The 26,609-nt window shown below is 31.3% G+C and overlaps 1 protein-coding gene across 6 annotated transcripts in view; it reads left to right on the top strand.

Annotated features, from left to right (window-relative positions):
• Window positions 1–24,539, top strand: part of LOC143239648 (endophilin-A-like) — a 49,454-nt gene extending 24,915 nt beyond the window's left edge. The window contains exons 7-14 of one of the 6 annotated variants that reach the window (XM_076480966.1): window positions 1,039–1,105; window positions 3,356–3,379; window positions 6,379–6,479; window positions 7,350–7,453; window positions 9,463–9,611; window positions 15,894–16,028; window positions 17,249–17,489; window positions 19,817–24,539. In XM_076480966.1, the coding sequence (XP_076337081.1) occupies window positions 1,039–1,105; window positions 3,356–3,379; window positions 6,379–6,479; window positions 7,350–7,453; window positions 9,463–9,611; window positions 15,894–16,028; window positions 17,249–17,484 (816 nt within the window). In that variant the 3' untranslated portion in view covers window positions 17,485–17,489; window positions 19,817–24,539. Of the gene's footprint in view, window positions 1–1,038; window positions 1,107–3,353; window positions 3,380–6,378; window positions 6,480–7,349; window positions 7,454–9,462; window positions 9,612–15,893; window positions 16,029–17,248; window positions 17,490–19,816 lie in introns of all 6 variants that reach the window. The other 5 variants (XM_076480968.1, XM_076480967.1, XM_076480970.1 and 2 more) reach the window with 5 other exon arrangements.
• Window positions 24,540–26,609: the final 2,070 nt, after the last annotated feature.

Raw genomic sequence — 26,609 nt, 5'->3', positions numbered from 1 at the left:
AGACAATGTCTCAACTGAAGAAACCTATGGTCACAACAGATAATGTACAAGCAATGAAACTCTGTCAACATCTAATTTAGTATTTCATTATCCCTTACCAGACATTAAGCACTATATTCCTTGACTTTTTTCCTTCTAGTAGTGGAAATACTTAACTACAGTGTATGGAACTTAGTTGTTGTTTGCTCACGATGAGTATCAAAACTTACTTTATAGCAGTATAAGTCTGCAGACATTCTGCTATGCCACTGGGGGGCATGGAGGTTAGTATAAACTCACTAAATACTCTGTAGTTTATTTTTAAAAAGCCATGTAATTAAAAAAAACTTCCTTTTCTCTTAATTTCAGTACTCTTAGTTCTTGATCAGAAACTTTCATTTTACATATCCAGTCAATATCAACATGATTTATTTTCATTTACACGTATGGTTTGCATCCGTGATTTGCCTGGTGCATTAATCATCTCTTTCAACTTAAACTGACAAATTTTTTTGGTAACCTAAGGCCAGACCTTCACAAATGATTTTTAGTCAGATTAGAGAAGAGTATTTTTGCTACTGGTATTCTTGGTCAAAAGTAGTTTGTCTTATCATTGCAGAACAATCTAGTCTGTAATAATTAATGTAACAGAAATGTAACAATGAAACTTTGTAATAATTTTAAATACACACTTAAATATTCCTAACCCAACTTATAACATTTTCATGAGAAATTTAAAATTCAAGTTTCTACATTCTAAAAGATCTAGAATGTCTCAGCTGATGTGTTAATTAATTCTCATATTTTTATTTTTGGTAAAATGTATTTGCCAGTGGAAAACGTGGTACGAGATACTTTGATATAAATCATTGTTTTTGTATCGTAGATGGTAAAATGTGTCATTTTATGAGTAGGGTGTGAGAACTTTAATTTTATATTGTTAATAACTTGCATATGTCCAGTGTGTGTGTTTGAAATACAAAATTGTCTTTTTTATTAAGGAGTTTATTTTTTTTTCTGTGACTATTTTTACACCTGATATTGTCTTTTATTTTCAAGCATCACAGAAAGAAGCTTCAGGGAAGACGGCTAGATTATGACTGCAAAAAGAGAAGACAAGCAAAAGGTAAATTTGGCTGAAAGAATTGTTGGTTGTGTTGTACAGTAGGTGTTCTGTGTGTGTGTAGATTTTGATCAGAACGTGTATTTGGAAAGATGAGGTAGGATATTTTGTTTCAAATGTTGTTGCTTCATTCAATGAAATTATAATATTTTCTTTTTTGAAATGAGTTTGTTTTTGAGCACTTTGTGTGATTTTAATATTTGTTGATTAAGATATATAAATGTGATTTGAATTTTGTGTCAAACATACATGTATGTTAGTGCACTTTGTATAATTGTAATGTTTATTAGGTAAAAGTGATGCTATACAAGGAATGTTTCTTTATTCTTAAATAAGATAATGCATTTCTGAGAAATTACATGTTAAAATTATATAGGAGGAGTTATTTACAAAGTCACTTTTAATGATGTGTATGTGGGTATGTGCATAATGTAACTTTTAAACTAAAATTTTAAAAGTTGAATTAATCAATAATTCTTTAAAATTTATCATCTTATTAACACTAGAAAAGAAACAAAACATAATTTTGACAAAATGATTTTCTCATGAGCATTTTTATATACATTCCAGTGAAAATGTTCACACAAATTATGATTTGTGTCGTTTGAAAATGGAACTTTTATGAAACATTCTAGTCCAGTATGAAAAACAAATTAATTTATATTGGAATATGCAGAAATGGATAAGAAAGGCTTTCACTTCTAATTTTAATTTCAAGATTGATAGTTTGTTTCTGATGTAAAACAATATTTACAGAAAAAATATACAAATACTTAATTTTGTTGGTATGTTGAAAAACAACAAACTTCTCCTTATTCTACAATAATGGTGAATAACACGGTTATTGTTTGAAAACATTTTCATTTACTGTATGTGTTAATACTCAATTTATGTATTATGGTGGTGTTTAATTACTTTACTTTGTGGTAGAATGTCTGAAGTATTCCTAAAAAAGTATGTTATTGGGTAACTTTGTTGATTTTAATATTTAAAAAGAAAAATTTTTAAATTATCATTTTATATATCCAAGTTGATGGTAAAAGTGCATCCATGGCTAGGACTTGGCTGAGTTCAGTAATTGATCCATTATCTGTCTAATTAACCTCTATATAATTGTTTATCCCCAGTTTTAGAATGTGGCTGAGCTGAGTAACTGATTCATCTTATAACTAACTTTTCCACATCGTTGATGCATGCTGTCTTTAATTAAAATTTGGCTGAACTAAGTAACCAATCCTTTAACCAATTAAGCTTATCACATTGTTGTTGCATGCTATTCTTAATTAGAATTTAACTGAGCTAAGGAGCTGATATTTTATCCAGCTGACTGACCTTTCCACATAATTGATGTAATATGTTTCAGATGGGACTTTGCTTATTAATTGGTCCTTTATCCAAATAATTAACTTCTAGTGATGAGCCTTAATTAGGACTTAGTCAAGCCAAGCAATTGTTTCATACTATATTTTTCCTGCAAATCTAATCATTATTAGAATGCATGCTTTTGTCTTTAATAACTTTGTGTCTTTGTTCATAACTACTATCCACTAGTTATCTTTGAGACAAATGTAGCTGACACTTAATTTAATCATACTTTACTATGAGAACATTACTGTGTTGTACTTGACATTGAGTATTTATCATTATAACAGACTTTGACCCAACTGTTTCAATTTCAGGTTGAACTGTCCTTTTCAACCTTTCTGCATTTGCTAATGTATTTACTTCTTGCTATACTGTTTGGTGTGACTTTATATACTTACATGTGTTAACTTTAATTCAAATATTTGTTTCTCTTTAACATATTTGTATATACGTTATTGTGACATTGATCTTTTTTTTTTTTGCCATTAGTTAAATAATGTTCTTCTTCTGAACCTTAAGTGAATTTCTCAGCTTGATAGGTTTACATGATTAATTTTAAACTAAATATGAGCAAAATCTTCAAACTGCTGTTGGCACTATTCTTAATATTCATATCACCAATTAAAACTTTTGACATTTTAGTTAACTGGCTTGGATTAAACTGAACTAACAAAGCTTTATTTCAACTTACTAACAACTATGTGTATTAATTATAATGCTTGCACACGCTCACACACAAAGACCACGTGTTTGACCTGACTTTTTTAATTAACTTTTCTTTAGTGCTGTCCATGAGAAAAATATATAGCTGCATGATAAAATGTTTAGTAAATATTGTCCTTGTATTTTTTTTTTTTTTCTTTGTACGGTTATCTCTACCAACTGGAGGGTCTATGCCAAAAGCTAAACAAGGTTGGTTTTAAAGATTGCTTGAATTTTATTTAGTGTTTACATGTTTCTGAAGTTTCACATGATACGAAACATCCTAATTATAAGAAACTTTCTAGATTTCAACTGTAAAATCTTTGTTCATTATTGTTATTCAGTGACATATCACACAGACCACTACACTTTACTTTGATAACAATTAACTAAGCTTTTAGTCAACATTCTACTTGGAAGGTTTGAATTATGTGATTGCTTATACATAAATATAACTGAATTAAACTTGAAATATTCAAAGTATCTAAAAAGTCAGTTCTGTTTGATGTAACTTCAATTAAAGTTTCAGGTTGTGCTAAAATTATTAAAGTGACCAAAGAAACAAAACTTTTTGTGTTAGGTCAGTGATCAAAAACAAAGGTTTCAGGTCATGAAGAATTGTTTGCAAAAAATATTGAGGACTGGCTAGGCTGAGTCAGGATAAACTTACTTTTGGAAATATTTTTTAAATTACTAGATAGATCAAGAGATAAACATAATAAAAATTACAGGCAATCTAGAATACTTCACGCACACTTGCTCTTCTAAAATTTTGTTTGTTAGTCTTCTTCCAAATAACCTAGCTGCATTAACAGGAAGTAACATAGTATTTGCAATTTGTTTTTCCTAATAAGAACTGACATATTACAATGACAAACTGGTGGTGCTACATAGTTATTTTACTGTATTACTTCAAAGGTTTATTTGGGTCTGTGCAGCAGAAAAAGTTTTAATAAAGCTAAAAATTTGATACCCAAGCTATCTCTTAATTTGCTACTTATCATTGAGTTATAACATGTCTGGGAAGATTTCATCACATGTTAGTAACACTGGACAATAATAAATCAGCAGTATAAGACCAGGCTTCAAATATGATAGAATGTATATTACATGTGTGATGTTTCATTTAATGTTGCCTAACTTAGCACACTAAACCTATGAAAAATGTAAGGTGGTCCTTATTTTCAAAGTTTTGATTTACAATTCCCTTATCCCCTTGTTTTGTTCTGATATAAAAATAATTCAGGCTAGATTTTATTCATACTGAATGACATTTCAGGGTTGACCAAAAAAGTTGAAATTTGACCTTGCAGCTTGTAGTATATTCATATATTCTGAATATTTTATTGTTCCAAAATATTCTAAATAATTCTGGAATGTCATAGCACATTCTGTAAAATTTCCAAAGTGTTTCACATTGTTCAAAATGTTGAAGAATGTTCCATACACAAATAATCCTTGCTGACTTTTGTACATCTGGAATATTTTATATAATTTTCAAAGCCCTTTCTCTGCTCAAAATATTACAATTTTAGGTCAATTTCAACAGAATACATGGACCAGTCCAGTTGTGAGTGTTTTATCTTGTAGCAAAGCCACATCGGGCTATCTGCTGAGCCCACCGAGGGGAATTGAACCCCTGATTTTAGCGTTGTAAATCCGGAGACATACCGCTGCACTAGCGGGGGGCCTCCAGTTGTGAAAGAGCAAGTGACTGTGATGAAATAACAGAAGCCATAGAGGACGTTAAAAACAATGTTGTTGTTTACTATAAGAAAACTAGTCAGCCAACTTAGAGGTGAATACAGAGAGCTTCTTGAACTAGCCATAACCTTTCGTGGTGGCATCCCTTCTCATGCGGAGTGTGATTGAAAGCATCTGCAGTGCATTGTGTATGATGGATGGCCAAGGTATTATATGTCTTCAAGGTGCTGATGTTCATGGGACAGTTTAATTTTAATGGCTATGAGGAGAGTGAACTCTGGCTTTTGCATCTTTGTTGCTCAACTCTATCTCTGGGTATAGTTCACTGTTTTTGATGCTATTTCAGATCCTAGCAGTGACTATAATTGTTTAACTGTATCTTAAGTATAATAAGGTGAATTCTCCTGCTTCAGAATCTGTCAGTTTAAAGTATGCTTTGTATCTGTGGTATCTCAGTGAGGAATGTGACATTCATTGGTTCAGCTATACCTAGAGACAAAACAAGCACTGGTAAAGGCACACTGAGAAGGAAGCCACAGATGAGCATGCGAAGAATATCCAGCTGAATATCAGGTAGTCTCAAGACATTTCAGTTAAAAGATTTTGTTACAAAGAATAGAACAACTTCCTTCAGATGCTCTGAAATTTCATCTGAATTTCTGGACAATGACCCTGAGTCATGGGAGCTCAGAGAAGGCTACAGTGGCACTACAGTTAACACTTAAATGAGGTACATTATGACAGTGAAAGGGGTGTATTCCTTATTGAAGAGTGTAATGCCACTATTAGCATCTCATTCTTCAAGTTGTGCAGTATTGCAGCAAGAAGGAAACAATGCAAAAGTAGCTAACCACACCAAAAATTGTGTAATTTTGCCATTGTACTATTGTGCAAGTAACAAATTAATATATTTTAAATAAATGATTTCTATGTAAGAAATGTTATATCACATGCATGCACACAGTATTGACCAACTTCAGCCTCATCAGGCAGTGTCCGAACATGGTACGAAGTGGATGAAGTTACACTGGAACAAACTCAGTACACAAAAGGTTTACGGTTTTAACTTGGAATTTTATTTACAAATAAGGACCATTCCAATATATTTATATAAAATTTGTTAGAATTTGTGACACTGATATACTGGTTTATTGTGAATTATTCAGTAGAAAGGCTGTAAAATACAAAGTCAAATATATTATTCCATTTACCACTTGCTATTGAATTATACATGTTTGAAAATTTTCAACCCTCTTCACTAAACTAAACATCAGGGGAAATCCAAAGCAAAAGACAGCTTTGTACGATATTTAGGGTTATCTTTTACCCACCACAAAAATACATTAATAGCAATAGTGTTATAAATCTTTCAATACAGTTTTGTTGTTTTCCTTGACTATAAATGGGTATGATCAATTTGTCATCACACCACTGTTAAAATGTTGTTGTTGTTTTTTATACATTAAAAAGAAAAGTAAAAAATATAACTTATGGTGGATTTTTAGGAACAGCTGTCACAGAGGAAGAAATTAGGCTAGCAGAAGATAAGTTTGAAGAATCATTCAACCTAGCCTCCATGGGTATGCATCACCTTTTGGAAAATGATGTAAGTTTATTTTTATTATAATAAAGTTTGTCTGTCATTGTGACTTTTGCTTCATTAAATAGTTTTTCATTTTTGTTATGTCTTTACATTAGTTAATGCTGAATAATAACTTTATGAACAGACATTAACCATGTATTGCATCCTGTAATATAAGTTAACAAATCTGTCTTTGTTGCTTAATACATACACAAATACTTCATTTCTGTAACTGAATATTCTTGCCTTGTAGTAAGTCAAGATAGATGATGGAATTATTTCTATTGGTTTCTCAATTTAAGAGTGTTATTTCTAGGTAACATACCTAGAAAACCTTTTTCTTTTAAATAAGGATTTCGAGGAAAGTATTTTTTTTCTTTATTTTCATGAAGGGTTAAACATAATCAGTTATTTGATTAATAAACAGTATATTTGTTTGAAAAATGTAGTTTTAAGTGAAATAAATAAAACTGGCTCTAGGGGTTTTGTCATGTTTGTATAATTTTTGTTATTCCAAGTGGCCTTAAATAATTATCATGTATGTGCATTTTTGTATTCCAAAACATGACTGAGATATATCAAATTATAGAAAATGTTAGTGTGACACTGATTAAATTCATCCTTTTTTTAATTTTCCCACTTAAATATATGAACTACACTTATTAATAATGACTTAGATAGTATGATCCTTAAACTCTTAAGGTTTATCTATTCAGTTGTTAGATGATATTAGTTCATGTGTTCAAATGTCTAAACAATATTAACATGCAGTCTATAACCTCATGACTTTGAAGACTATGTATTTATCTCTGGTTGCAAATTTGTGAGTGTTTACTTAGATATAACCTTGTAAGCAATAAGCTGTTGAGAATTGTATATATTGTATGTGTTTAGGTGGAACAGATTTCCCAGTTGGCCTCCTTGGCAGAATCGCTATATGAGTATCATTGTCAGTGTGCTGAAATTATGAAAGAATTAAATGATCGACTTATTGAACAGTAAGTATATATCTTCTAAGCTGTAAAGACCAGTGTGTTTTAAATAAATACATGTATTGCTTAATAATATACTTTTTGCACATGTTCACAACATAAGGGTGAGAAAAGTTCTCATGCAAACTATTTAATATTTTATATTTGTGATGTTTCAATAATATTGAATTCAGAAGAGCTGAATGGTGTGTATGTATCCTTTTATAAAAGTATTCATTTTGATGTTACATCATCTTAATTTCAATGTTCTTGTTTTTTTGTGAATTATTTATATTGAATATGAATCACTTCAAGAAATTCTTGCTTGCCAAGCCTTATACTGATTAATTTTTTATTAATGTAACCTGAGAGTTGGGTTTAAGTGCTTTTGACAAACTCCCTTACTTTAATGTTATCAGCTCAAAGTTATGAACAGATAGTCTTAAATGGAGTATCTGAAATGTAGAAACTAAAGTATCATTAATGTGTAAATGTATTAACCCTTTTGCAATGGGTCAGAGGTGAAAGGCCATGCCATTGCATTTGGTGATTTGCCTTCAAAATTTTATTGAACTACTATCTTATAAATTTATGTGAATAAGTTTGGAATTAAATTGTAGATTATAATTTAAACTTTAATATTATGTATGAATCCTTAATTTAAAAGTAAATAACAAAAGAACCCACCTTAAGTTTAGTCAGTTATATGGTATGTTGAATGCAGTACTGGTTAAAATTAAATGTCTGTGATGTCAAAATACTAAGCCTATAGTTTTGTCCAAATTAGGAACTCAAATTACCAATACTGACAGGCTAGAATATAAGAACCTTGTATCTTTTTACTTTCGAGGCTGGCCCCATTCAGCTCTTTCTCTTTTTAGAAACTGTTGCTTATATGCTCTTGCTACAATATATGTGAATAACCATTTGACAATTCAAAATGTCTCTCTAGTGGTTTTCTCAGCTATTTTAATCTATGGAAAGGCTACCACATTCTTTCAAAGGAAGATTTCAAGCAGGTGGGAGTGTCTTTAATCTGCTTGAAATTTCCTACTTTTTAGACCCAAATACACTTTAGTTATTAAGCTTAATTATAGTGGAATTCCATGGTACCAGTATAGTTATGATTTTTTGGTTATTAAACTATATATAAAACATCTAAAAAGAAATTTGACATCCACCACTTGCAAAATTTTAAAAGGCTTAGCAACCAATGTACAGCAGGAACAAAGCTCAAAGGTTGTAGTGAGAAGAGGTAGTTGTTTGCTTTACTTTTTATTTATTGTTCTATATTTTAAGAAAAATAAGTTTCATAACTCATTTCAAAATAGTGATAATCTATATACATATATATAACTATAATGTATAATAATTTAAATGTTAATTGTGTAATACAAAATACTAGTCCACTACAACGCATCCAAGACCAGGTCAATTTTATGTAATTGGATATGGTAACATGAGTGCATGTGCACCTTATCAGTGCAAGTTATGTAATGTTAACTAGCAGTGACCAGAAGGTCAATATAATAAAAATTAAATATAAATAATATTTGAGATTTTTGAGATGAAGAATAATTTTTTTAATCATAACGTGAAATCACTTTACACTTACATTAGTAACCAAACACTTTATTTACGTAAACATATATTTAGTAAAAATATTTCATTAAGAAATCTGATTTGTTGTGTACCTAAAACTTGTAATCTTTACTAAATGTCTGTTAAATTTCATGAAGGTACACATAATATATCAAAAGTTTTACAGCAAATACCTAACATGCAAATGTGTATAAGAACTGGTGTACAATTATACCAAGTTCATTGCAAAAAGGTTAAAAGATAACACTATGGATCTTGTTACATGTTTATACATGAAAATTACTGTCATATTTATTTCATGACGTAAAAATATGTTGTGACTCTTTTGACATTAATGATAAACAATTTTTTTTGTTATTGAACGTAATGTCATTTTCATTAGTTTAATATTCTGGTTTTACACTTTTAATTATTTCATTTACTTTATCCTGCAGCAAGAATTTGGCAGTGGGACGTCCCCACAAACCATACCAACCGAAGAAACTCGAAGAACTGAACATTCCAGCAATCCAGGATGACTTATCCCCAGGAGACATAACTATGAATTATAATGGAGGCCCTCCTCCATATCCAATGGTTTCAGGTATTGAAAAAAGGGAAACAGATGATTTTCCCAATGATGACATAATTATAATCTGTTTTAGATTCTACAATGAGCCAGCTGATAAAATTGTGAACTTCCAGAATTCCATTTTTGCAATTAAATTGAGTATTTAAAAAAATATATATTGGTTTTACATTTAGTTACTTGGATTCTTAATGAAATGTAAGACATTTATTTAGCATTTGAGTTAGAATTATATGATACATCATAAGTTCCACAATTTTAATTATTTGTAACATTGAGAAATGGAACCTATTCGTTACGTAGAGTTAGAATAATCCTCCTTTTGAACATAATTTCTATTTCATTTTTTTTACAAGTAAAATGAATGAGAGAGAATCTACAATTTTCAATTATTTTCTTTGACTTTTGAACTACTAAAGGATGTCTCAAAAATACTTGATTAATTCTGGGTAATATTGAACTGGATTACACTCATTTTACAAGTTGTAAGAAAGTGTGCTTTTTTTCAATTTTGTTATTTATCTAGCAGGGATTTCATCTTCAGGTTGTTGCCTGATTACTTCAGCTGATTGCAGATGACCTACCTAGATGCCATGGTTAATTATATGCCTTTTTTTTTTCTCTAAAATTTAGAAATTCTGTCACCAGAATCATTTTAATTGTAACCTTTTTGAGCCTTTCTCTCTTTTAAAATAATTTTGAAGCCATTTCTGAAACTTCGGTGTGAATGAGAAACAAGGAAAATATAGTATACATCATATAATCATGTTTTATTTCATTGTACAGTAATATACAATGAGTGCTTATTCTGTCTCATCCATGTCTAATGAATGATCATAGTTCATGATTGAGTTGATAAATCGTAGTATGTGCACACATACACACAAGATTTTCAAATTTAATGACTAATATTAGAGTGATGGAGAGAACAAATTCATTCAATGTTATTTCTGTTCTTGTTTAAAAAGACCATAAAATCTAGGAAATTGTGTTTTTGGTAGTCTTAATTTTCAAACTTTTCTGGGGAGTATGCATCCAGACTCTAGGTAATTATGCCTTAAAAAACATCAGCTTTTCCTCATATGGTAGGACTCATTCCACTTTAATAGTATCACCCATCTACTCTTAAAAATAATGAAAGTTGATTTGTTATCATAATTATATAGTTTTCTTCTAAATGTTGCCAATGTTGAGTCCCACAGAAGATGTATATATAGCATGGCTTCTCTTATTCCAGGTCACTTACATTAATAGACTTGTGAACTTATATTTGATTTGTTTTTGGACATCATTGGTGTTTTCAACTGAAGAAATAAATAATGCAAAGTTATCTTGTACTGCAGCATCAGCATTTATCAGCAATTTATTTACACTAACTTACCACATAAATAATTAAAACTTAATGTCAGATATATAAAGAATATAGTGCCTATAGTTACAATGTTTCACCAGGTTAACCCAATATCATAAGATAGTTGTACCTGGTGTTCCAGCTTAATCCAACCTAATCAAAAACACCTTACATGTGAACAATAAGATGTGTCACAAAAAATATTGAGTGTGCAACTTAAAAGGAATGAAATCAAAGTTAGCTGCCAAACTTGATGATAGCTTTTACAGTAAATATTTATTTATTAGTTAGAGATGCCTTATTTATATAGTTCAGCTTGGATCATGATTGTATTGATTAGCTACCTGTCACCTAGTCTATCACTTTTAAATAAAAAGCTGGTACAAATGGCTCTCATCTAGCTTGGAGTGAGCAAATTCTAACAAACCTAATGTATCTTGTAAAACTGTTTTAATTTTCTGTAACTGTAATACATTTATTTTTCAAAGTAGGCGAATGGTTATCACAAAGCAGGATTTCAAAATGACGTATCAGTGTTGGTTTTTATCAAAACTATTTTTTTAATATCAAAATTGTAAGTATTTGATGCTGTATATTTTCTTTAACCAACTATATATTTCAGATAAGATTCATTTACATATTTATAAATATACCTTTATATCTGGCATATTTAGGTTTTTTTCTCATTGTTTCTAACATGTCAATACCAGTATTCTAGAGACATGAAAGTATGTGAATATTAATGCTGTCATAGTCAGCTGCATACAGCTTGATGCTTTGTTGTAGTGTTACACCACTTTATAATACTATCACTAACTCATTTAATCATGCAAAAATACTGTGTATGTAATATAGTTTTGTGAAAAGATTCTATCACATGGATTTAAAACGTAAGGTCAATTTAAGCCTATTTGATCTATAATATTTTCATAAGTGTTACATAGAACATACCATGAGTCAGTGGTTCTTAACCTTGTTGGAGGTACTGAACCCTGGAAGTTTTGTACTTGCACTCACTGAACCCTTTGTAATTGGAAAAATAAAATATTTTTAAATTCAAAACAAGTAGATATTTTATTAGTGCACAAAATGAACCATGCATCAGTTGCACACAATATCACTGTGTTCAAAGAACAAAACCAACAAAACATGAATTTCACACAAAAACAAAAACATAATTCAATGAATATTTAGTGCAAGTCAATGTGACTTTTGCTGTTGCCTTTCAGAGGGGCCTGGCATGGCCAAGCGCGTAAGGCATGCGACTCGTAATCTGAGGGTCGCGGGTTCGCGCCCGCGTCGTGCTAAACATGCTCGCCCTCCCAGCCGTGGGGGTGTATAATGTGACTGTCAATCCCACTATTCGTTGATAAAAGAGTAGTCCAAGAGTTGGCGGTGGGTGGTGATGACTAGCTGCCTTCCCTCTAGTCTTACACTGCTAAATTAGGGACGGCTAGCACAGATAGCCCTCGAGTAGCTTTGTGCGAAATTCCAAAACAAAGCCTTTCAGAGACAAGTTCAGAAATGCACGGCTTCACCTTGGCAAGTGCCACTCTCATATCATTTTCACAACAAAGTCTGTTCCTTTTCTTCATTTTTATGTCTACCATCCTCAAAAAGGATTGGTCGCAAAGATACATTGTAACAAATGGTATGAGTATCTCAAGGGCTTTCTTAGCAGTAAGATGGTATGCTACGATTTGATGACACTAAAATGTTGAGAGCATTGTTGTTCTGAAAATTTGCTGTTGAACCTGGCTCTGCTGAAGTTCAGTGATTTGGTCGAAGTATTCATCATTGACATCAGCTGTCGCAACACTAAACATGAATGGCTGTCTCACCCATGCTGGATATGACTCTCTGGTGGTGAAGTATCTGTGGAGAAACTTTGCGAGCTCATCTAAGTGCATGGCAATTGCTTGCTTCAGTTTCCTGGGTACAGAAATGTCTCCGATTTCAGACACATCTTTGATTTTACTTACACAGTCGTCCAGCAGGGAAAAGTTTGTGAAGTTATCATTCTCTGTTTGTCGTGTCCATAATGGTAGCTTTTTTTGAAAAGCCTTCAGGTTTTCTTCGCTTTGATGATGTTGACTCCACTGCCCTGCATCTGTTGATTGAGATGATTGAGAGCATTGAAGATATTGGCCATGTAAGCCAAAATGAAAATGAACTCAGATTTTTCGAACCAATCTGCATGACAATGGTGGTGCTCTCACAAAAACAGGGCTAATTCCACACGCATGGCAAGAACACGATTCAACATGTTTCCCCCGGGATAACCACCGAACGTTACAATGGTACAGAGTTACCTTGAATTCAGAGCCCATTTCATTACACAGCTCTTTGAAGATGCGGTGCTTCAGGGCACAATTTTGCAGAAACTTCACACCTTCCACTGCAATTTTTAATACTTTTGCCATTTTTGAAGGCAAAGTTTTTGTTTCCAATGCATGCATGTGCAGAATACAGTGCATTACAATGATTTGTGGTGCATCAGTTTTCACCAGTACACCAAAACCAGATTTTTGTTCCAGCATGACTGGAGCTCTGTCCGAACAAACTGCAGAAACCATATCCCACGAAAGATTATTGTCTCTGAAGAAGTCATCTACAAGTTTCTTCACGTTGGCTGCCTTAGTTGTTGTTGTAAGAGGCTTACAAAATAAAAAATGTTCTTTTATCTCGTTCTTCACATAGCACACAAATACAACAAGCTGACTTAGATTGGAAACGGTGGTCTCGTGAAGTTGAAGGCTGAATTTTGCTGGGCTTGAAATAAAATTTCAACTACTTGAGCCAAGATGTCGTTGCTCATTTCATCTGTTCTGCTGCTGATGGTGTTATTTGAAAGAGGAATTTGGGATAATGTATTTTCAACAGCTTTTCTCAGCATGATATTTGCCATCTTCAATGCAGCTTGTTTTACAAGTGCTTCATCAATGATGTATGGTTTGCTCTGCTTTGCAATCAAGTACGTAACTTTGTATGATGCTGTGAGGATCAATTTGTCAATGGGTACAAAGCCAATAACAGGCAAAGTAGCCTTTATATTGAACCTGGCTCTCTTTACCTTCAATTCTGCAAGTGTTGTGTTCTTGTATTTCCCATCTTCATGCAGCTTTAGGAGTGTTCTCTTAGTTTTGCTGGTGCTTGACTATAATTGCTCAACTTGGCATTACAAATCATGCATTGAGGATGCTGACTCCCATCATGTTCCGTTATAGACGTGAATCCATATTGTAGATATTTGCCTGACCACTTTCTGTTTTTGCTTGACATAATTAGTATGAAGGGATTGAAAGATTAGGAAAAAAAATCACAAATGATGCACGATTATTACAGTCACAAGTCAACTGCTAAACACACGAAGTTCCCTGCAGCACAAATGTTAAGGCCAGGTGATGTGATGTGATCAGCTGCAGCCAATGATGGCCAAGTGGAGCATGACATCACAAATCATACGAGTGGGGTGAACGGAATGGACACACATACAGTGTGTGTCTTGACCTCTACCGAACCCCTGAGACTGACTCACCAAACCCTTAATGTTTGATTGAACCCAGGTTAAGAACCACTGCCATAAGTAAACCTTGGATTCTGCAGTGTAGTTGTCTTAAGTTTGTAATTTATTTAATTTTTGTTATAACAAATCTCACATTTACTTTTGACTGTGTGTCATTCATTACTTTTATAGACTGCATTTTCATTTAATTGTTTTTAGATTAACTTTCTGTTCAAAGTGTTCAAGGTAATTTTTTTGTTATGTGTGTTTATACATTTCACAGCCTGGTTCAGAGTTTTGAATAAATTTAGAACCATGCAGGTACCTACAATACTAATATATTATTATTGCATTATGAAAAAAAAAAAAACGTGGTGAAAAACTGTTAATATATGATAGAACATGCTGAAATATTTAGATAGGTGTTTGTTATTTTCCCTATTTAATATAATTTTTGCTTTATTTTGATTGCTTCCATTGTTGGTTATTTCTTTCGTTTAATAAGATTATTGGTGGCAAAGTTTGTGGCTAAACTGTTAATATGTTTAATACCTTACCAGCATTTGCTGTAAAGCATACATATGCAGAATTAAATAGTATGGCTAATTAAATAACTAAGATTCATTGATTATGTATATTCATTTTTGTTATTTTGTTCATCTTATAAAAGTAAACTTGTATTTTATTTTCATTGTTTGTTTTAAATTTTGAACAAAGCTACACGAGGGCTATCTGCACTATTTATTTTCATAATTTTCATGCCCAGCATGGCCAAGTGGTTTGAGGTGTTTGACTTGTAGCCTGAGGGTTGCAGGTTCAAATTCCTGTTGTACCAAACATACTCACCATTTTAGCCATGGGGGGCATTATAATGTGACAGGCACTCCCATTATTTGTTGATAAAAAAAAAAAAAAAAAAGTAGCCTAAGAGTTGGCAGTGGGTGGTGATGACTAGCTGCCATCCCTCTAGTCTTGCACTAATAAATTAGGGAAAGCTAGCAGAGATAGTCCTCATGTAGCTTTGCATGAAATTTAAAAAACCAAATCATAAAAGTAAAATATCCTCAACTTTTAGAAACCATTTCAAGAAAATACATAGGAACAGAATAGTAATTTTATAATTAGACCAACCACTGTGTTTCGAAGAATTTGAAAAATTTGTAGAAAGGTTTCAGTGTATTGTGATTCTCTTGTGCTTATTTGTGAGTATTTTCTGTGTGTGCCTTCAGTACAAAAACTTGTATTTAACTGTATTCTGGCCATCTTCTTCAATCACTGTACTGTTTAATTCTACTTATTATTGTGGACTTTTTTATTCTTCCAGTTTTTGTGCTCTCATTTTATCCTATGAACTAATCTAAACTTTTATAATTAATATACTAATTTGTTCTATTTTCTATGTCTGTGCTCATGTTACCCTGTTGCTCTTGTCTTTCATTAGCTTCACCAGCCCGATCTCCTGCAACATCTCCCATTAACCCATGTCATCCTGATACATTGTTTCTAACTGGGCATGGGAGTCCTTCTACTGGTGGTGTCACGTCACCCTGTCGTTCACCTAGTCGTTCTCCTAATGGTACTAACGCTCCTGTTTCATTAATATATTTCATGCTTTCATTGTGCTAGTGTTTAATAGTGGTGAAACATGGTCAAACTGGCTTGTTATTGCTTGTCATCTATCTGTCAAAAAAAATCACTCAGTGGCTCAGCTGCAGTTCATAGTGATTGTAACACAAAATTTGGTTACAATACTTGTAGTTGGCATGACTTAAGTGTCACATTATGCAACTTGGTACTTAGCAATAAAACAAAACCAAAACCAGTAGAAAATGAGAATTTCTATATCATTATAATACAAATTTTAATTATACATTTTTAAATACTAAAAACTACACACCCACTATAAAACACTAGCTACATTGGGTTTTACTACTGCTATATTAATGCTATCTTTCTAGCTGGTTTCTTGTATTAATAAATCACATCATTAAGTAATATCCTTTCTGCTAATGCATTCACCTTCCATCTCTACTTAAAATCAATTAAAATGAATACCTCCAGCTTCTAAGTAAACAGTGAAAGTTTTTGATTCAGTGATAATCGAAAGAGGAAAAACTGTTGCACCTGGTCAAATATAAAGTGCCTGAACTAATTTTTTTCTTTATTCTTTTGTTTTGTTTTTTTGTCTGTATGATATTCTGAAGTGCATGGATTGCTTGCAGTAAGTTTTTTTTAGTTTTGTTAGCAAGCTGTAGTTTTACACATTGTATAAGATATTAGGAAGTAAATATTTAGGGTTAGTGGTACTATTAATGGTAAATTAGTGAAGTTATAAATGTTTCCAGGTCTACTGATGTTCTGTTTGTCTAATGACTAATGTAATGCAGGTCCAATAGAAACAGTAAAATAAAACTTACAGCTATTACTTGCATCAAAGAAATATGTAAGTTTTGTAATATAGTTTTGATAATAATAACATTATGAAAACATTTTCTAGTTTCTCTAACTGTAGCATACGTTTCATATCTGATTATTAAAAAATCAAAAAAATCTGAATATTATTGAAAACTCTTGGAAGTGTATAATTAGGTCTTTAGTCTGTTTATGAAGAAATTTATTTTTAGTGCTTTTATCGTATTTATGTTTTTATACTTGTAAATTGATAGGTGAACATTAAATCATTTAAAGTTTGATACCTTCTTTAAACATTTTGTTAATAAACTTGTATTTCATTATTACTTGGTGATAGTACTTCTGGTTTAGTTTAGTTTTTCTAACAATGGAATGGTCCTCCAGCTTCTCCACTTCCTTCTCCTGTTCGTTCTCCAGCTAGAACACCAGTACGTCAGCAGCCTTGCTGTCAAGCTCTCTATGATTTTGAACCAGAGAATGAGGGAGAATTGGGCTTCAAAGAAGGGGACGTGATCAATCTTGTTTGCCGAATCGATGAAAACTGGTACGAAGGCACCATGAGTGGTCGTTCTGGCCTATTTCCTGTGAGCTACGTCCAAGTGATGGTACCACTGCCGTGATTTGTGTAAGTTAACTTTTAATTAGATAAGCTTTTGATACCCAGTCTACAAAAATAAAAGTTGCTCTAAGGGGTAGGGGACTCTGAATGAGGTCAATATTTTAACACTAACCTTGATATTCTAATTTCTTCAATTCTAGTACATGCCTATTTTGAAAGAAAGACAAAAAAGAATAAAGCATTAGATTCTTACTGTTTAGGAATAATATATACAAGTGACAGATTTAAGTGTTGATTTCTAAAGAATAATTGTGAATTTAAAAATCTTACCATTATTACTGTCTTGGAAATATGGCTCAAACATAAACAAACACAACAGATGGGGCATGGGTGTATTTTTGAATTCAAGAAGATATTAAATGTTTTTGTTTTCTAACCATCTGGGTTTATAGTAAGCTCTTCTTCATCTATAATTAATAGAATTAATCAATTTTAACTAATTATAAACATTTTGATATGTATAAATTGTAGCTATGCTACTTTTTACTTGCAATAAAAAATACATTTTTTTAAACACTTTAAAATATAACAATTATCCACAGTGTGAAAGGTTTCCAATATTCCTGAACCTATAAAATTCCAGGATATAAAATAATGTGAGTGTTACAAGTTGATATCTCCATCCTACTAAAAGTCCTTGCACTTTCAACAGTAGGTGCATTGTAATGTAATGGTCAATCCCACTATTAGTCAATATTAAAGAAGCCCCAGAGTTGACATGAGTGGTGAAGCTGCCTTTCTGCTAGTCTTTCACTGCTAACTTGCAGATAGCCCTCGTGTAGCTTTGCATGCAATTCAAACAGACAAACAATTCCTTCAAGAGTTGAACTAGAAAATTTATGTTTGTAAAAATTCTTCTTTTCTAACAATATCTTTTATATATTTGTTGTGATAATGTGGAAGTTTGAAATTCTTACAGACATTGCATAAATGCAGTAAGTCCACTTAAACCTGGTTGTTTTCTAGTTATAGTACAAAAAATATTCGAGACTTTCTTCTTGGCATAATATCCTCACTTGTTGGATTAAAACATTTTCTTTGTTTAAAGAGCCGGTATTCTAAAGGTATACTTGTCTGACTATTGTTGAAATATTGGATATTGATAATATTATATATATGTAAAAATGGCTGGTTTGGTTGAGAAACTTTTTATGTAGAGGAGCCAACAATGTTTTGACCTTCTTCAGTCATCGTTAGGTTCACAACCCAAACCAGCCGTTTGTACATACATATTTTTCTCTACAAGTGGGTTTTCTCATCATCACTGATTATTGATAATACTGCTTTGATAGGCTTTATGATATATACATTCTCAGGACTTGATCCATCTTTTATGTTGTTTTGAGAAAGTATTTCAGAGCTAGGCTAATACAAGATTCTGCTTGTCTTTTACTCCTGCAAACCTATTTCTTCCTTTTTGTTTACTGCTAGGTCTAACTAAATTGTTAGAAGTGAAATTTATGAGCATTATTGTTGTTTTTTTTATTCACTATTATATTTGTGTTTTTAATTAACCTGTTTAGTGCCAAAGAAGTAACTTGGAGGTAACTTGTCCAAGCCGATCGGTAACACAGTGCCACGGACGCGTTAATTCGTTCTCAATAATACCTAACTTCAATGCTATATGTCAGAAACATACATGCATTTGACTTACTTACAAATTGTTTCACTTTCGATCCAAAATGGCGTCATGAAAAAATTACAAAATGAAGAAGCATTAGAATTGTATTGTAGTATTTGAAATACTTGGTAGTCAACAGGTTAAACCCATCAATAAGCTAACTTCCTGACCCATCAAAAGAATAATTTTTATTGGCATTACCTCCTTGTTTATTGTGTAACATGAATTATTGCCTCGTTGGATATTATTTAACTGACAGATTGTTAAATGCTTGCAATACTTGACATTTTCCTCACAATAGTGTTAAACATTTTATAGGGAGTCATCCAGTAATAATCCTTGTATGCTTGTGTATCTTCTAACTCTTAAAGATAAGTTTGACTGAACACACCATCCACACCTCAGGGTCTAATGAAGTATTTTGCTAATGTATTTTGTAAATCTGATCTTTTTTTAGGTAAACTTGAAAATGTCATCTAACATTGAAGATATGTATACAAGTATAATTTCATTGTTTAAAAATATTCTTGATTTGTGTATATTACAAACCTTGTATTTACATACTGTTTACAAGTGTAACAATAAGGCCTGCTTTAAAAATTATTTCTGATGTTTTGTCTGTGATGAAATATTAATGTTACTCAAAGTCAAGATGTGTATATATACTGTTCATGTTAATAATGTTTTATAATTAATGCATATTTTCCTCTAGGAATCTGACCATGGTGCCACAGATAGGTTTAGAATCTGCACAGAATGTCATGTAAAGGTCTCCTTAGTCGTCTTTTTTTCCCTCCCCTAGTTTGGCTAATTTTTTTTTTTGGTCAAAGGCTCAGGATCCTGGCAATAAGATGGTCTTAATTGTTAAATCTATATTTACTAAGATAATGAATTTTAGTGCTGATATACCCACCAAATTCCAAATAAATGTATTTCCTGAAGTTGGAAGACAAGGTAAACAATGCTTATTGAAGTTACAGGCAGACTTGGTTATAATAGAAGTTATTTTCAAATAGTGTTGAGTATTTATAGAATACCCATGAATTTGAATGAATGGTGCTATAAAATCTACAGTAATCAATAAATATGAAACTTTCATTAAGATTTTTCATAAATTTGTTCTGGAAATAGATCAGAATTTCATGTTCTCTATAGATAATTTTGTAATATTGTCTGATTTATACATTAGATATTGATATATTAGTTATTGAAACTGACATTTATTTTATTCCAGAATAATTACAACCTTTTTTGGATTGTTTAATAATAACAAAAAAAAACACTCATGAATGAAATGACAAATTGATTTTATATGATAAAATAATTGGTGAAATTTATTTCATACAGAAACTTGCTATCTTAATGTAGATGTGTATGACTGAAGATGAAAAGTTTAATTGCATTAGATGCAGTATCAGCTGCTCTCACATTTTAAGGTTTTTATGTAAAAATAAAATTATTTCTCTTTTGTGTGATGTTTTAAACCTCTATATTCAACCACTGAAAGGAGCTGTTTGTACTTCTGTATTTACTCAGTATGGATAAACTGAGATTAATTATTTGGTTAGTCATTGTTTTATGCTCTGGTGTTACAAACTCAGATTATCTTTCAGAATATTGCCAGGTTCCTTTTTGTTCTGACTGGCTGAACATAATTTCTTGAATGTCCATATTGTTTTGGGAATGTTAAAAAAAAACACAAACTGTGTATGTGGATTGCACGAATTTTTTTTTGTGTAGTAAAAGGATTCTGTAACTACGAAAATTGGAATTTATGATAATTTTCATTTGGGAATGTTATGAATTGTTGTATAATTTAATAAATTCATGTGTCTTAATTCCTCTGTACCTCTTTGTGATGGGTTCCACTAACTGGATTAAACAGTACATTCTGTCTAGCATACAAGATAGTGTGAACTACCATCATGGATGAAAGCTTCAAAACTGAAACTTACATTGTGATTGTACATTAAATGTATATATATTATTTTAGAGATAATGTCATAAAGTTATGTAAGGTGTACTCTAGTGTAGAATATTATACATGCAAGATTCATGGTTCACAGTGCACCGACTTTCAATTTTACAGCTACACTATTTTGTTAGCTAGTTTTCACATCAGTTAATCAAATCAATATGTTTCAAACTTTTTTCAAAGGTTGTTTCATTATCCATCTATTTTCTAAACTATTTGAATTTCATTATTATTATTATTTCTAACTTTTCATTGCAAAGAAATATACATTAATATAGGTATTTGAAGGGTAAGTGACATGTATTTTTTAGTGAGATGTGAGGTTCGTTAGCTTTCTTTGATGTACAGATGAAGAATGGTAGTTCCTAGAAATCACAATAACATAAAAACAAAACATTGAATGGATCATGTGCTTTAAATTGCACCAAAATGCCCAATTTAAATAAAAACCAGACATGATATTGTTAAAAAAAAATGGTCTTTTTATAGTAATAAATTAGTAGCTTGTTATTTTCTAACTTGAACACAAGATAATCTGCTTTGTAAAGTTACCAGTTCCTGTAATTTACATTTATTATATTAAAATGTTCAGCCTTCTTATTAATAGAAGGGTTAGTTCTGTGTAGTAACCAACATCGCTAATACTTAATACATTTTGGATCCAGCCCATATGTTTAGTTCATTATTACATATTTTATATTATTTAAACCTGAAGATAGTTTATAGTCATGTAAGTGATTTAAGTTATTTTTAATGTGCTTACACAAATTATTTAATTTTTTTAAGCACATTGACAGATGTTATGATAATATAAATGTGTTAGTGGAACTCATCCAAAATATCTTTGTGTATTTGCCCTTCATCCAAATATTTACAAGAGACAGAGTTTGAAGAAGCAGAAGGGTTATTAAATAAATAACCTGTTTTTTTGTTGAGTTTTGCTGTGATTATGCAGTTGTAAGTTAATTGTTGATGTTGTCCAGTTTTGATTTAATAGGCAAAATAACTTTTTTCATGGTGTAGTGATATCATTTAAAGTCTTCTCCCCTAAGTATTCAGTAAGAGATTCTATTCAATTCCTCATAGTTCTGGAAGTTTGGTTGAAATTGAGATATACTGTCATGAAATAGCATTATGCCTAACTAATTTACAATTTTTTTTACAGTCATTATTGTTTAACCTTGTTGAAGTATGTAAATATATTTAACCAGTTTGGTTCACAAAGACGTGACAAAACAATGGGAAACATCTTCAAAGATGGCACCATCTCTAAGTTGATTGGTTGTAGTAGAAGTGATGTCTGTGCTAGTCATTTTGTGGCTGTTGTACTTGAAGTTGTTTTTTATTTAGCTGTATTTGTTGTCCTCAGCCTTCTAGTAGGCTTTTAGGATAAAAACAAAAAGGATGTAATGTTAAACATTTTTGCCTACTATCCAACATTAACATATTTGTTTGTATCAGATGTTGATTAGTAACTTTAATATACAGCTACATCTTTGCCTGTTATCCACTATTAATGTTTGTATCAGATATTGGTTGCTGACATATATAAAGCTACATCTTTGCCTGTTATAGACTATTAATATTTGTATCAGATATTGGTTGTTAACATTAATATAGAGCTCTGTCAGAGTTGTAGTACAGTTGTAACCTTTCACCATGTTTATTGTGTATTTTAAGCTTTAATCTATACTGCAGCAAAAGTGATAATATTTTCTGGTTTGTTTACCCAAGAAATGTTATTTTACCTACTGCTTAGTAAACTTAGATTGAAGTGTTATTGCCCAACTGTATTCTTATTAGATAATTAAACTACTTATTATGCAGAAATGTTTTGTATATATGTAGCAGATGATTTATGGTCCTCCTGAAGCAAGGAATGTGTCAATATGTGAACTTGTACTTGAGTTTGTCTGTGATTTACTTAAGTGTTGATAGTTATATAGTTTATCTTCTGTGCTTTTATGTTTCATTCATTTGCACTGTTAGTTAAGACTTTATTTTTTTATTGTGACTATCTGGTTATTAGAATTACATATTATCCTTACCATTTTATCCTAATTTTTCACAATGGTCTTCTTTTCGTGTTGTATTGTGGCTTATTCCCTGTCTTTAGTCTACTGTATCTGTGTCTATACTAAATTATAAGATAAGTAATTGTTCTTTTAAACTTTTAGTGGTATTGTTTTCATTGTATCTCAAGATTGCTAATTTGTCTTCTGGGTTATTTTTTCTGATGTTTTTCATGTATTATTAAAACTTACTACAGGTAACTTTATTTTATTAGAATCACAGTGTTGTGTGCTGTAAATAGAACTTCCTTTTGTCTATGTTGTATTTAGAAATTAATAGTTTGTATTCTGAATAACTTGCTATTAATCTTACTTAGTAGCCATTTCATTTCTGCATTGTCTTCTGAATAAGTGTTGTTACGCATATTTAGCCACAAGATTGATATACAGTTTCTTAGTATTAGTTTAATTTGTCTTTGAATCATGAGATTGGTAGTTGATCACCTAAACAATGTTTTACTGTCCTTTTGCCACGAGATTGGTACATAGTTTAGTTAACTATTACCCATATTGTATTAATAGATTGGTTTGTAATGGTTTATTTTGATTTTAAAGTTTTTCTCTTTCTGTCTGTTTGGTCTTATGCACTTGCTGTGTTTTATGTGGATGCTAGTAAGGTATTTGTTTTCTGTAAACTTCTGATATATCTTTATTTAGAAATATATGTAGGTTTGTTAGTGCATATGCTTGTTTTTTCCTTCAAATGTAACCATGTTGCTTCCTAGTAGTGATGTTTTTAATGCTAGCAATAAATATAGTCACAGTTTTAAAATACTTTACATCACAATAATTTGTACTAATTTAAGGTGTTTGTATCACCAAAAGTTGTGTTTATTGAGTCTTGAATATACTTTTTCCAGTAAATAAAGTTATTGGAATGTAAAACATAAGATTAATCTTTATTTTAATTGGATCATCAGTAAAAAAACTGAATTTGTTGCTCACTCCATTCAATACATGTAATTATCATTTACCTTCTTACCTAATTCAGTACAGGTGGAGTTCATCTTCACATCAGGTTCAGAAGTTTCATTTATGGTCCATTCTAAGATTTTGTATTGATACAGTTTGCATATTTAAAAATATGTAATGTTTTTCTTGATTCTGTCGTCAATACTGTTTAATGTAGACTAAACCCAGTGATAATAAAAATATTTTGTGATGAATTTACAGTTAACTGTCAAGTTTAACCTATAAAGCCAAGTATATTGTTAGCATTTTGAAATGTTAACTTATTATCAATTTCTTCAATCTTTCTGTGTTACCTTGATATTGTCAAGTTATCAATGAGCAACGACTTTACCTATTATTGTAAATTTGAATTTTTGTGATTGTTGAGTTTTGTTCCATGATAGAAATAAATAGGCATCACCTTGTCTGTGTGTATCTATACATTTTTATTGTAATTTATTCAAAACCCGTACTTATTATTATGTTATTCTCAATGTTTTTATTCCACTAATGATTCGAGTGCAAACTGAAATTAATTTCATAAAAATACCATGTTGTAATTTTGCAACAATATCGTGATTAGTATCTTTCAGCATTTTCTGAGTTTATTAATTCTCAAGTTTTATTTTTTTTAAATCCTTTTTATTTGTTTGTTTTTTTAAACTGAAATGCATACAGTCTTTTTCTGGTAGTTATTATTAATGGATAAAGTAAAAGGCAGAATTGAAAATTAAAACCAAGAAGATGAAGTTCAAATGACTAATAATGGAATGTGCAAAATAGTTGAAATCTAGTATTTCAGTCAACATTAGTCTTTAACCAAGAAATACTGTTATTTTAAGGTAATGATAAATATTCAATACTGAACAGGATCTGTTGCTTTGTGAACCGCTTCTCCATTAGTTCTGTAAGCTCTTAGACTACACACTGTTGTATGGAGATTTTATACTACGAGTGTGTATATGTATATATACTGCAGTCAACGTTTTTAGACTACATGGTTGCATGCAAATATGAAAGTTTTGTCAAAAAATCAAATTAATCATTATTATTAGATATAAAACGAAAACTATTTGTTTTATCCAGTTTTAGATATTCAAGGATATTCTTCATTTTCCATAATACATTTTTTATATAAATTCTAAATAGTGAACTAAAAATGGGACTTTCTATCGAATTCAATCGTTCTATTAGAGGATTATCGCGTAAAGACTTACTTCCTTTTTCTGAACTCGAGGACCCCGAAGACTTGCGTTTAGACATCTTAATGAAGGTTCTAGGCCTCTTACTAGTATTAGTTTTAGAGATATGATCTATCCTGAAAAATGGCCGTCACAAGGAAAGTCTTGGATGTCACTATATCTGAATTTACATTCTTTGGCATGATATAAGTGTGTTCCACTTTTCATACTTTTACCACAAAGTGCACATCTTCCCTTATCAAATTAGACTAATTATTGGTTGGTTTGACGTAAATATACCTTGAGTTTGTGACAACCTGCAAGTACGTGTTCGGTATCTTCTGTTTGTTATAATGATTTCTTCCTTTGTTTACATCTATTTCTTTATTTCAAACTTAAAAACTTGGAATTATCAAACACAGCATACTCTTATTTCTTGATCGAATCTACTGTTGTTTTTTGCTTCATGTAGGTTCACCAAAGTGATAATTGTCAAAAAAAATCGTTTTACCTGAAAATACTACAATTAGTCACCATAGAGTTATAAAGAGAGACAGATTACTCTCGTACATTGATCAATCACAGTGTGTGACGTAATGTAGGTTTCAAAATGGCCGCCCAAACTGGAACGATGCCAACGAAGGTGGGTGAGATTTTCCTGACAAAACTATAGTTAACTAATCTTGTCTGCGATTATAGCAATTATGAAGCAAATTGCCATGCATGAAGTAAATTTTCGCAATTTATTGTCGAATAAATCCTGGTGGATATCATAACGTACCTGATTCCGTATAAATTTAATCTATATATTTACTTATGAGTACGAGACATAGTGCCTAAATTCATCAATGAGGATTTATATATTTCAACAAATAAATATCGCCTACTTGAAAAAGTGACTTGTGACTGAAAAGCATTGTAGGCAGTCTTGAATATAAAAATGTTCAAATTCTACATTGAAAGCTTCCATCTGCAGACTTTTAAAAGCCCAGTGGCGAATTTAGGCCCTTTGGCTCGTAAGCTTCAAAATGTGCGACTAGGCATTATTTCCGTTCATTGCGCGCTAATTCCCATTAATTTTGTAGAAGCCGATAATAAATGCACATAAAGTTTCGAAAGTGACAAACTAATGTGCTTCCAGTGCTGTTTTGGTCCTCACTGGAAACCTACTGTGTCTAGTATGTGGTAAAACGATGCAAGGGAGTAATTTTGACTTGTGGTCAGTCGGGATATTTAGCATATGATAGTTCTAGCTTTTTAAATCGTTAATCACCTTTTTGAGTTATATATTCAATTTATTACATTTCGTAAGATTACAGTGAAGGA

The sequence above is a fragment of the Tachypleus tridentatus genome, chromosome 13, assembly GCF_004210375.1.
Source record: "Tachypleus tridentatus isolate NWPU-2018 chromosome 13, ASM421037v1, whole genome shotgun sequence".
Lineage (NCBI taxonomy): Eukaryota > Metazoa > Arthropoda > Merostomata > Xiphosura > Limulidae > Tachypleus > Tachypleus tridentatus.
Note: the sequence above shows the minus strand (reverse complement) of the source record. Positions and strands in the feature narration are given on the sequence as shown.